Raw genomic sequence first — 13,825 nt, forward strand, 5'->3', positions numbered from 1 at the left:
ATTAATATAATTTTTTCAGATAAATGGCAAAAACAGCCTTTAGCAAGGCATAACCAAACAGATACCTTTTTCAGTGGTGGCTAAAAGAGTTGAAATCCTTCTTTTAAATCTGAGGCATACCTTAGAGATTATCTGCTTGAAGCTTTTTATTTTACAAATGAGAAAGCAGATTAAGAGATGTAGAAGGAACCTGACTTGGCCCTGTCATGGAGGAGCTGGGACTAGAATCCAATCTGGTTTTAAGACCAGTGTTCTTTTCACAGTGCATTATGTCGCTCTACTTTTGAAGCGAGTTACTACCTATTTCTCTATTTTTGTTTGTTTGTTTGTTTGTTTGCTTTGCTTTGTTTTTTTCTCTAGTGTAAGAGAAAATAGAGATGGTATACGTACAGTTTTTTATGGTTTTTTTTTTTTAGTCTATTATACTTGGCATTTTTATTGCAATGACTTTTGGTCAACTAAAGTTTAATCTGTGTCCACATATTTTCCTCATTCACTTTTTATTCTATACAGTGTCTGATGAATCTAGCCTTTTACTCTACAGATTATGTTGGAACTGGCACGATTATACCTGGCACAAGATGACCCTGATTCCTGCCTGCGGCAGTGTGCTTTACTACTTCAGAGTGACCAGGATAATGAAGCTGCTACCATGGTCAGTCCAAGGAACTTCGGTACAACAAAAGCAGTTGTGTTTTATAAGTTTTAAATTTTACCCCGTGGAACTACTACTAGATGATGAGACATGGCTCGTGTTGGCTTTTGGAAGAAATAACGTTTTCCTAACATTACTACATTTTACCAATAAAGACCCAGAATCATTAGGGTTTTATTTATAAGAAAGATAAACCTAGGTCAGGTTTTTACATGCCCTTTTGGGTCTAGTTACTTTTTTATTTATGCCTAAGGGGATGCTTGGTTAGGTGGAGTTCATGTGGTAACACTAATTTGCTAAGAACTCACTTTTAAGTACTTAGGAATGGTGGACACATTTAAGAGTTTGGGTGGAATTTTTGGAGTTACAGGGGAAAAAAAACTTCATATATCAGTCTGAGATGTTCTGTTTTGAATAGAATTTTGGTTGTTTTTTTTTTTTCTTATTTTTACGTGGACTAAAATATTTGTTAGCTGTGCTGACAGCTATGTGGATGACATTTTGTGAGGTTTATTTAAAGTTATTGTGGTTAAAAAGAAATATATGAAATCTGCATTTTACAGCACATAATAAGAAAAATCTCAGTAGGTCTTGCTCATTTTTAATTTTTCAAAATAGTTATGATTTAAATTTTGTTTTGTTTTTGAATCTTCTCATTGTTATTTTAGTCAGGTTCAGTGAGCTATCTTTTCTACAATAGCACATACAGTGTGCAAATCCTTTCAAATTTCTGTTTTTAAAACAACTGCTAGGAACATATTTTTTGCTAAAAATACAGTTTTGCAAGCAGAGCAATCTGTTTCGCATCCTTGATTATCTTCTGTTACACTGATCTCCAAGTTATTCTGCTCAAGGTGAGCTTGAACCTTAAATTCCTGCTTTTTATAAAATGCTGCCCCCTCCTCATGTTTATCATCTATGTTTTTCTAGTGTTAAATCTTGATTGGAAGAATATGTTGTGTAAAACACATGGCAATATTTTTAGAACCAACTTTTATCTTTATAGATGATGGCTGATCTCATGTTCAGAAAACAAGACTATGAACAAGCGGTGTTTCATTTACAGCAGCTTTTAGAACGTAAGCCAGGTAAATACCCACTGATAGTATTTTTTTGAGTGCAGTCACCCCTCCCTTACTCCTTTTTCTTCTGTTTAGTGGTTTTGCCCTTGGGCAAACTCCATCCCTAGTTGAATCAGACTGTCTACTTATTCCACACATGGGCTTGACTAGCTGAAATGGCCATAAGGAAAATGCAACACTGTTGACTGGTCTCATTTTAAATTATGAGCACAAACCTGGCAATCCTACTGTATTCCAAGAATGAATTCATTGATTCTAACTACTTTTTCCCACTTTCTCTTGTCTCCTGAAAACTATTGGGGGAACCAGCCCCCAATATTTCAACGTACATTCTTTTCTATTTTCACTATGTGTCAGCTGGTCTGGGAAATAAAGAGAAAGAGTACAAAAGAGATAAATTTTACAACTGGGCCTCTGGGGGTGGCATCACCTGTTGGTAGGTTCCATGATGCTGATTGAGTCGCAAAACCAGCAAGTTTTTATTAGGGATTTCAAAAGGGAAAAGGGATGTGAACAGGGAGTAAGTCACAAAGATCACATGCTTCAAAGGGCAATAAAAGATCACAAGGGCAGAGAGGCAGAGCAAGATCAGAAGGCCAGGGTGAAATTAGAATTACTGATGAGGTTCCATGTCCTGCTGGGCACACATTGTCGTTGATAAACATCTTAACAGGAAACAGCGTTCCAGAGCAGACAGCTAGTCTGACTAGAATTCACCAGGCTGGAATATCCTAATCCTAGCAAGCCTGAGGGCACTGCCGGAAACCAGAGCGTATTTCATCACTTATCTTCAGTCGCATAAGACAGGCACCCCCAGAGCAGCCGTCCATAGACCCACCTCTGGGAATGCATTCCTTTCCCAGGGTTATTCCTTACTGGGAAAAGAATTCAGCGATATTTCTCCTATTTGCTTTCTGCAAGAAGAGAAATATGACTCTGTTCTGCCCGGCCCGCAGGCAGTCAGACCTTATGGTATCTCCTTTGTTCCCTGAAAATCACTGTTATCCTGTTCCTTTTCAGGGTGGCCAGATTTCATATTGTTCAAACACACATGTTTTACAAACAATTTATACAGATAATGCAATCATCACAGGGTCCTGAGGTGACATACATCCTCAGCTTATGAAGATGATGGGATTAAGAGATTAAAGACAGGCACAGGAAATTATAAGAGTATTGATTGAGGAAGTGATAAATGTCCATGAAATCGTCACAATTTATGTTCAGAGATTGCAGTAAAGACAGGCATAAGAAATTATAAAAGTGTTAATTTGGAGAACTAATAAAAGCCCATGAAATCTTCACAGTTTATGTTCTTCTGCCACAGCTTCAACCAGTCCCTGTGTTCGGGATCCCTGACTTCCTGCAACACAAACCTCCAACACCCTTGCCCCATTTCTTGCCCACAGTTAAAAGCCTTGCCACCTACTTCACTAAGAGAATACTTGCACCTGGAAGAGAACTTCCCCATTCTTTGTCACTAAATTTACCCACTCCTCAGCCTTTGTCCTCCCCAGGCTATGATCGCGCCTTTGTCCAGCTTCTCACCTACCAAAGGGCTTTACTCTTATGATTCTCTCTCTTGAATTCTCAATTTTTGCTAATCAGCATATAACTGTGCTGTGACATCTTCCTGCTCTAAATAAATCAGTCAATAAAAATCAACTCTTAAGTCTCATCCCCTCCCAATTACTGTGCCCTTCTTCAGTTCTTGACAACAAATTTTTCTCTGAAGGATTTTCAAACATGCTGTGTTCACTTTGTCTCATCCACTGCTGCACTCCAGGGAAGTCGCTTCTGCAATGTGGTCGGTGACCCCATACCGCCATATCAGATTCAGTTCTCAGTTCTCTGCTGACTTGACCTGTCATCATATTTGGCACAGTTTATCCCCCTCCACAATGAAAGACTTTCTTCATTTGTCTCTGAGATCCTAAACTCACTTGGTTCTTCTTTTGCCCCATTGCCCGCTGTTTCAGTCTCCTTTGTTGGAGTTCTCTTCTCTGTATGACCTTTAAATATCAGAACACTCTTAGCTTCAGTTCCTGAACCTCCTTTCTTTTTATATATTCACCCCCTAGGTGACTTTGTCCAGCTGCATGGCTTTATATCCCGTGTATGTACTGATGTGTCCTAAACATTTATCTGCAGCCCTTACTCATATACACCTCTGCCTCTTTGCATTCCCACTCAGATGTCTAGGAGTATCTCAAGCTTAACTTATCCAAAATAGAACACCTGATCTTTCCCTCCCCTCTAAGTTTGCTCCAGCCCCACCTCTCACCTCAGTGAGTGGCATCACTGCTCACTGTTATGCCAGCCCAGACCTCACAGTTAATCTTTGTCTCATCTTTCTCTCATATATCACCTCCAGTCTATCAGCAAATCCTTCTTAGTGCTACATTCAAAGTACACCTAGAATGCCATCACTTTTTACCACCTCTGTTACTGCCACCCTGGTCTAAGCCATTGCCATCTTCCACATAGATTATTGCAACATCGTCATAACTCATCTCTGTTTCCATCCCTAGCCTACAAAGACTTTAGAAATGCTTTCATTGAAAATGGCAGAGATGCCCCTGAAAATTCTAGGCTAAAAAAGCACGGCTTTTAATTTTCTGTCTGTAAAAGAAATCTAAAAGTACACTGTGTAGGGATTGGTATGGCAGTTCCATGGTATCTTCAGGAAACCGGAGCCTTCTCTCTTTTTGTTCTACATTGTTACTTTGACTTGCCTGAGCATCACCTCATGGTTCAAGATGATCACTGCAGTGCTGGGCATTGATGTTCCAGGGCCCAGATGGGGAAGGTGGATGCAGAGCTGGACAAAAGGGCTTAACCAGCAAAAAAATAAAACCCAACCCTTAGTAGTATCAACTCCGTGGCTGCAAAAAAGGTGGGAAACGTTATCTTTTAGCTGCATCTAATACCCTATAGAATAAAATCAGAATTCTGATAGTAAAGAAGAAAGGAATAACAGAAACTAGGTAGGCAAAAGCCCAAGCCAGTTACAGCCTTGAGCCTTTTTGTTTGCTATTTCTGCTTCCCGGAATGTGCTCCTCCCAAAGGTCCATCTGGCTGCTGCCTCATTTTCTTTTGGGCCTTTGCTCTGATGCTGCTTCTTCCTTAGAATGCCTTTCCCTCACTGGCCTACATCAAGTAGCACCACTTCTTGCTCTCCATCCCTTTATCCTGTTTTCTATTCAGTTGGGTTTTTAGAGTTTGGCTTTTTTTTTTTTTTAGGATTTTTGTGTTTTGTGTAGCCCTTGTGAAACAGAACCAAAAAAACTATAAATCATAGAACAGAAGCATCAAGTGACCAGAAACGTTGCCCTTCACTGCTGTGTTTCCAGAATTGAGAAGCATACCTGGCCTAGTTAGTACTCGACAAATACTGGATGGAAAGAAGAGTGAGGGAGAAAAGGAAGAAAGGGAAGCAGGGATGGAGGGAGAGAGGAAAGAGGAAAAGAAGAAAGAGAGGTGGGAACTGTTTGACTAATAGATGACTGTATGTTACTACCTGTGTTACTAAAAAGAGTTGGAAATGGCAGAGAAAGTCCTAGAGCTCTGTTTCAGTTCTTCTAAACCCCAGTCGGAGCTGCCTGGTTAGAGCCACAGAGACACAGAGGTGGCAATCCTTCAAGCACGGCAACTCAAAGAACTAGATATGCTCTACAGGCTACCTCTACTAATGCTTTTAATAAAAAGACGTTTGAATTTAGAGAACATCAGTTCATACTTAGAAATAAAATATCCCCAGTTAGCACAAAAATTGAAAGGAAAAAATATGATCTATTTTTTACAGTAATATCAATAGTTTCTCTTTATTACTTTTACTATTTAATTTTTTTTCCACCTTGGGACTACCAGAGGCCATTTCATTTGGTTTTTGCCCTGTCTTTTCCAGAGTGCACTTAGATGTTACTTAAAAGAATGCTGTGAATTACTTGACCATCTCACCTCTTCCACTCACCCTGGGTGCAAAATATGGGCTCATCTTGCCACCCACATTGCCCAAACCTACTTTTATTTTCTTCAGGCTTGTGTCATTTTTTTCCCTGCCATTTCTACCTTGTGTTCCACACTGTTTTCTCTTATTCCTCTTCTCTAAACTACCATTTGAAAGTAATATACATAATATTTTCATTCTATCTCAAGCGGTTCCCATTTCACAGTCTTGCCCTTTGAGACAATGATCTAACTTTATTTCTTAAAAAAACAGACTTCTTCTGTTGTGAATATTCTTAAGTCATTAAAAGTAGTACAGTTTTCTAAGAGTTGAAGAGTCTCACACATTATAGTTTTCTAAGATTTGAAGAAGCCTTCATGTGTCTTGTGGGTTTTGTTTCACTTAAGTTTCTGTTAGTTGGCAGCAGCCTTTTTCCCAAAAAAATTGGCTGAGTAGACTGACTGCTTTGGACTGTTTGTAAACAAATAGAAAAGCAATTTTTTATAAATGCAATATAAGGATCTTGTATTCCAGCAACACCAAATGACATACAACCATGCTTCCAAGTCTTTGCTTGGGTTTTTTCCTTTTGCCTAAAATGAACTTTAGCTTGCTTATCTCTTTTCTCTTTCCAAACACATAATCTAAAATATATCCCTCTTGGGGGAAAATACAAAAGTAAATCTGCATCCCACTACCACCACCTACATTAAAAAATGTCTTAGGTGATGCTGGGTAACATGAGCCACCATCCTAGATTTGCCTCAGAGCGAAGGGTTTTCCTGGATGCGAGATTTCCCACGCTAACAGAAAGTCCCAGGCAAACTGGGATGAGTTGGTAACCCTAATCCTCGGTTACTTTGTCCATACATATTTATTACTTATAGTATTTTACTAAAAATATTTATGTGCATATTTGTGTTGTTTATTAGACTGTAGACTCCTCAAGTTCAGGGAACTCACCATATTTATCTTATATTCCCAATATCAGACAAAATGCCACGCACATGAATGTGGCAACATATATGTTTATTGGTTGAATGGATCAGTGAATGACTGTAAAACACCAAGCCAATTAAAAATACAGCAGGAGAATCGCTTAAACCTGGGAGGCGGAGGTTGCAGTGAGCCAAGATCACGCCACTGCACTCCAGCTTCAATGGCAGAGTGAGACTCGGTCTCAGAAACAACCACAAAATTTTCAGTAAATTTTTATTGTCTATGTGATATTTTTAATCTTAAGAGTTTTTAATCTTGTGTTGTATGCCTTATTCTTACTAGTACCTTACATACTTATCCACAGATCTATTTTGTTGGAATTACTCTAAAACATATGTATCTACATTCATTTTATGTGTACATTATTATTTATCCTCAGTAACTCATCTTGTACTTTAGATTAAGGCTCTATTTTAGCTTATTTCAGAAATGTACCGTACAAATTTGACTTAATTTAAGTAGTTAAAAAATTCCTCTTCTAGATCTAATTATTGCTGTCATAACAGGTTGCCCCTTTTCTCTGTCAGAATCTCCAGATCGCCCTGAGCTTTCCCCTTCCTTCATACTAATCGGTTAACGTGTCTCCTTAGTTCTGTTTGCTTGATAGCTAGCTAACACATCCAGTCTGTCGTATCCTAACCCACTGCTCTCATGAAGACCCTTATCACTTCTCATCTGAACTAGTGCAGATTCCCAACTCATCTTCCAGCCTCTAGGTTTTGGCTGCTCCAGGTCATCAAAGGACTAGCATATCACTTCTAAAAATCAGAAGGTATCCCTTTGCTTAAAATATAAGATAGTGCTTCAGGGTAACGTCTAACATCATAGCATTATTTTAATAATAATATGGCCCCAAATTATTTGACCATTTATATTTCTTATCCCTCTTCCTCCACTTTAATAATATCAAAGTTACGAACACTCCCCACACTGTTCTCTGCTTCCCTCTTGGCGCATGCCTTCTGCTACTTGGAATGCCTTTGTCTAGTAAGATCTTCCTCCTATCCTTGAGGCTGCTCAAAGGTCAACTCCTATGTGAAATTTGCCAACTCCTCCAGGCAAAGTTCGGAATCCTGTGCTTTGTAATACCATACCATAGCATTGTATGCTTGCCACATCTCATCACCCTATAACTATTTTGATATCTTCTTACTATCCATCAATAAAGATGGACCAGCTAAGTTTTTTAGAGGGTAATACACATTTTAGTTTTTAATGGATTTCTTAAGTGCAGAAATTTGCAAATGTCGTGGTTAACCAAAAGACAAGTGAATGTAATTTAATCTGTCACTGGAAATTATAACTTGAACTAATAATGAATACATTTCAATAGTATATAAGACATATTCTAGAAATTGCCTTCCCAATGTTGACAATACTAGCATTATCATGCAAAAAAAATTTAACCAGAAATTTTAACCTTTAGTTCTTCCTTAATCCAGTACAGCTTCCAGATGTTGTGGCTTTATTATGGGGTAGTTATTCTATTTCTTATCAAAATTTTTGGAAGTATAAATATTATTAATAACATTTGTAATTTATAAATTTTTTTGTGGCTTTATTTATATAGCAGCATTCCTACAGTCAATATTATAATCCTCTTTTAAGAAAATAAGTGGATTGGACCCAAAGAATTTGAGAAATTTGTTTGAATTCACATAGCTAAACGACACGACCAATATCTGAGTTGTCTTTTTCTGAAACCATGTTCTTATTGTGCCCTTTTTAGTGATGCTAAAAGGTGTGATGAACAGAATCTCTGGACTCAAGATTGTGTGTCAAGGGGACAAACGATACTATCAACCTGTATTAGTTTAACATCCTGTAATTGAGTAGATACAGTGTTTCCAGAAGTTCTTTTTTTAAAGAATATTTTGTATTGTGGTGAAACGTATATAACACGAAATTCATCATCTTAACCATTTTTAAGTGTATTGTTCAGTGGCATTAAATGCATTCACATTGTTTTGTAAGTCATCACCGTTACCCATCTCCAAAACTTTTTTACCGTTCCAAACTGTAAGTCGGTACACCAGTTCCTCATTCCTCTTCCCGGAGCCCCCAGCAACCATCATTCTACTTTCTGTGTTTATGAATTTAACTATTCTAGGCACCTCATGTAAGCTGTATCACACACCATTTGTCCTTTTGTGTCTGGCTTATTTCACTTGGTATAATGTCTTCACAATTCATCCATGTTGTAGTGTATGTCAAAATTTTCTTATTTTTTATGGCTGACATACAATATACAATATTCCTTTATAGGTACGTGCTACATTTTGATTATCTATTCAACTGCAATGGACATTTGGGCTCTTTCCACTTTTTCTGTCTATTGTGAAGGTTGTTGCTGTGAACATTGGTGTACAAATACCTGTTTGAGTCTCTGCTTTTAATCTTTTGGGTATATACTCAGGAAAATTGCTGGATTTACATGATGTCATCTGTTTTCAAATAGCAAAATAGAGTCAAGGATAAATAGCTTTAAAACAAGCTTTTTTGTTTTTGTGTTTTAATTCTAGAAATTCAACCTAAGAACATGTTGATAATAGCCTATGTAAGGGTTTTTGCAAGTCCCCTACAAATCCCTAGTCCTGTGCTAACTGAAACTTGAGTACCCAAATATCTAAAAGACACCACTATAAAGAAATAAATAATGTGAATCATCAGTAAGTAGGCCCTTATGCAACCATTAAAAATCATGTTTTGGAAGATTCTTTAATGACAATTGGGAAATGTTTACCGTTGAATGTTCATCAAAATCAACATTAAAACCAATCAAAACCAATCAAAATCAAAACCCCAAATGTGACTCCAGTTTTGTATATATGTAAATAAACGTCAATTTTGTATGAATGTAAACAAAGAAATAACGTATCTTTGCTTACATTTATATATCAGTTGGTTTTCAAATATATGAAAGAAAGCACACCAAAATGTGCTAATCTCTAGCTGGAAATATGTTGATTTTTTTTCTTTATACTTTTTATATTTTTTCCTTATTTTCTATAGTGTCTATACATTATTTTTACAATCCTAAAAAAGATTTATTAAATTATTCTCAAACTTAGTTTGTTAGTGATAAGAGAGAATTAGATAGAATTGGGAGAAGGCTTTCTAGGAACCTGCCAGGAAATTATACCTGAGATCAAAGGAATGAATTAATGAATTAATTTTTTTTAGAAGAAGGTGAAACAGGATTAAAATATGGGAACTAATATGCTAAGGTTCTAGTATGGTAAGTTAGCATATGGTATGTTAGCTACATGTACATATCAAAGAGAGACTGGAGAAAAATTTCTTATTGCCCACCCCATACATTATTTTGTCAATTGTACTGTTCCCACGTCCTTCCTAGCAAGAGTAAGTAGGAGAGGGGTTCTCAGAGACCTACAGTGAACTTGCCCTGTGCAATTAAATCGGTATTCCTGAACTACACAGTTGAAAGTCTAGATTGCCTAGGTAGAGGCTGTTTCTCTAAGGTTGTGGTCCCCCAAACAGTAGAAAAGTTACAAGAAATATACATTTTTCCAGATTTGCCTATGTAGATGTGACCAACCCAGCCCAAACTATATCATTTAGTAGATCATCTAGTTGGCCATACAGCGTCTTTAGGGACTTATACCCTGAGGCATTTTTTACTTATATTTAAAATGTACTTTATATAAGTAAAGTATACGCTAATGAAGTAGAATTATAACCAACAAAAGAAACAATATAAAATGTTGCCCATATCTGAAGTATTATTTATTTCCAGATAATTATATGACATTATCTCGTTTGATTGATCTCCTAAGAAGATGTGGAAAACTCGAGGATATCCCAAGATTTTTCTCAATGGCTGAGAAACGTAACTCCAGAGCAAAGTTGGAGCCAGGATTTCAGTATTGTAAAGGACTATATCTTTGGTAAATCTATTGACAAATAAATGCTACATAATTTTTTTTCTCATTGTAAATCAAGTAGAATAAGCTTTTCTTTGTAGTAAAAAAAAATGTACGTTTCAAAATAGTTTATCAGTTTTATTTACCAGACAGATTATAAACTAATACAAGTTTTGTAGTCAGTGATTGAAATAAATAATTCTTTTAAACATCTAACAAGGTACACTGGAGAACCAAATGATGCCCTTCGACATTTTAATAAAGCTCGGAAAGATCGTGACTGGGGCCAAAATGCCCTTTATAATATGATAGAAATCTGTTTGAATCCAGATAATGAAACTATTGGAGGTGAAGTATTTGAAAACTTGGATGGAGACCTGGGGTGAGTTATTTGACATATTATCCTTTTTTAAAAAACACTTGTTGGAGATAATAAACAGGATACTATACAGAAGAACTAAATTCTAGGATAGCAATAATGAAAGGGCAGATGAATAAAATAAATAGGCATTTCATTGCCTGTTTCAGAGAATAGTTATTTTAGCAAATTGAATAGTTATTCAATAGATTAGTTATTGCTAACATAACTTTTCTCTGAAACAGGCATGAAATGTTTTTAGGTTTCCTAGATAATAATAGACATGTTATGAAGACACTCCCCTAATTGTAGAATTTGACAACTATGGCAAAAATTATCCACACAATAATAGTAACTACTTAACAAATGATAGGTATTTTCCAGACCCTGTCCTCTATACTTTCTATGCACTATCTCATTTGTTTTCTACAACAGTATTGCAAAATAAGCTGAGTCAACTTGTTTAATGTGATAGTAATGATGGAGACAAGATTTAGACTGAGTCCTGACTGCTGTTAGTGTGGTATACTGCTAGTCAATGGTTATTTATCAACCTACATTAGTAGCCTGTCCTCTCTTTAGACTCGGGCAAGGCATGTGGGGAATGTATTAGGACATAAAGGGAATATGAGGTAATTCCTGCCTTCAGGAGTGTGTAATTTACTTAAGAGGCAAGACAATATCTGAAACCTTTCAATCTGCAACTAAGCATAAATGGATTTACATGGATATTAAGTATTGTCAGAGTTGATAGGAATCATAGCAGTGCATAGTATTCAGGGGAAGATACATGGAGGAGCAGGAGAAAATTAATACTATATTGCGAAGAGATTTCAATGACAGATTTTAATGCTTGGATTACAGAGACCAATTAGAGCAAGGAAGTGGCGTGTGTATGGTTGTTTTAGGAAGGTTGAGGTAACATTACTGTTATGGAACTATAAGCTATCCAAGTGGAAATCTTCTGCAGGCAATTCAAAATACAAAACTAAAACTCTGAAGAGAGGTCACAGCTAGGGATAGAGATTTGGGAGACATCGGCAGAGTGCATAGTTGGAACTCCATGAATGGCCTCTTTGAAAGTGATAGAATGAAGTAACAAAAATCTGAGAACTCAGTATTAAGTTTGTTAACATTTAAGGGATCTGGAGGAGGAAGGAAGGTCAGAAAAGGGCAATCAACATGGTAGAAAGAGAACTAAAGCGGTGTAGTGTTACAGAAGCCAAGGGAGAAGAACTTTGAAAATGGTAGTCAACAGCATGACATGTTTTAGGTAAGATAAGCCTAAGGTCTGAGAAGAAGACCAGTGGCTTTAGTGATTGGACTTTGAGTGTTTAATTTCCTTTTATTAATTGATTTGTGTATATGTGTGTGTTTGTGTGTATAAAACAAGAAAATTGCTATTAAATATTCAAATTGCACTTGAAATTACTTTTTGACACACATAATTTCTGAGAGTCTGATAGGCAATGTGGTGAGGAGAACAGAGTAGGTTTTATATGTCTTTGATAAACTTAGATTCAGGTCCTAGGTTTACCACTTATTAGCTGCATGACCTTTAGCAAATTACCTGTTTGAGCCTCGGTTTTCCTGTATGTAAAATGGATTAAACATAGAATGAAATAATACAGTATCTGTCACTTTTTCTTCCTCCTTTTCTTTCCTTTCACTTTTTGAATAGATGTATGTTAATTTTATGATTCTACTTATAGTTTTATATTTGCTGGAATGCACACATTTACAACATGTAGATATTGTCCAACTTTTGTCTTCATTCTAGAGGAAATTAATGCTTGATGGTGTTTTATTGAGTCCCTATTAATTTTGTTTAAAATGCATTGTAACTGTGCTTCACTTTGTATTAGAAGAGAATGAGTGACATTCTTCACAAAAGATTACTTTTAAATGAATGACAAAAAGAGTATAAAAGAATGCCCAGAGCTTTTTTTTACAAAAGCCAATTCTAATCTCGATGAATTGTATCATGAGTAAGAGACATAAGTGATTTATTTTTAATTATATACAGTAATTCAACTGAGAAGCAAGAATCTGTGCAATTGGCAGTAAGAACAGCAGAAAAACTTCTTAAGGAACTAAAACCTCAGACTGTTCAGGGTCACGTACAGCTTCGCGTAATGGAAAACTATTGCTTAATGGCTACCAAACAGAAATCTAATGTTGAACAAGCATTAAATACCTTCACTGAAATAGCAGCATCTGAGGTTAGTGGATTTTCTTTTTCAGCTTCATATGTTATCTTTATTTGGTAGTATAGAAACATGTATTTTGATTAGTTGTTTATTTTCTGAAGAAAGATTGGCTTAATTACCTGTTTTGTTTGGTTTTTTGTTTTGTTTTGCTTTGTTTTGTTTGTTTGAGACAGAGTCTTGCTCTGTAGCCCAGGCTGGAGTGCAGTGGTGCGATCTCGGCTCACTGCAAGCTCCGCCTCCCAGGTTCACGCCATTCTCCTGCCTCAGCCTCCCAAGTAGCTGGCACTACAGGCGGCCCACCACCACACCCGGCTAATTTTTTGTATTTTTTAGTAGAGACGTGGTTTCACTGTGTTAGCCAGGATGGTCTTGATTTCCTGACCTCATGATCCACCCACCTCGGCCTCCCAAAGGGCTGGGATCACAGTCATGAGCCACCGCGCCTGGCTTAACTTTTATTAAAAATTAGGTATATAGTTGAGCATATACAATGTCCCCTTCTTTGCAGAAGAGACGATGTTACTGTTTTCATGTGTTGTTGATGTATTTCTCTCTACTGGAATGTTAAATTCCAGAGAAAGGGAATTCTTCAAAAGTATGTAAGTTAATTCTCAAGGGAGCCACTTTATCCTCTGGAGAATTTCTGTGTTGTAGATGTAGCCAAGATTAACTTACTAAGTGGAAGTAA

The 13,825-nt window shown here is 36.7% G+C and overlaps 1 protein-coding gene across 5 annotated transcripts in view; it reads left to right on the top strand.

Annotated features, from left to right (window-relative positions):
* The window catches only part of TTC21B (tetratricopeptide repeat domain 21B), an 88,349-nt gene that overhangs the window by 59,718 nt on the left and 14,806 nt on the right, over window positions 1-13,825 (top strand). For all 5 annotated transcript variants that reach the window (XM_033231251.1, XM_033231252.1, XM_033231256.1 and 2 more), the window contains exons 21-25: window positions 545-655; window positions 1,662-1,743; window positions 10,443-10,593; window positions 10,790-10,951; window positions 12,954-13,149. In XM_033231251.1, the coding sequence (XP_033087142.1) occupies window positions 545-655; window positions 1,662-1,743; window positions 10,443-10,593; window positions 10,790-10,951; window positions 12,954-13,149 (702 nt within the window). The remainder of the gene's footprint in view (window positions 1-544; window positions 656-1,661; window positions 1,744-10,442; window positions 10,594-10,789; window positions 10,952-12,953; window positions 13,150-13,825) is intronic.

Source organism: Trachypithecus francoisi, unplaced genomic scaffold (assembly GCF_009764315.1).
Source record: "Trachypithecus francoisi isolate TF-2019V2 unplaced genomic scaffold, Tfra_2.0 Lachesis_group13, whole genome shotgun sequence".
NCBI classification, from domain to species: domain Eukaryota; kingdom Metazoa; phylum Chordata; class Mammalia; order Primates; family Cercopithecidae; genus Trachypithecus; species Trachypithecus francoisi.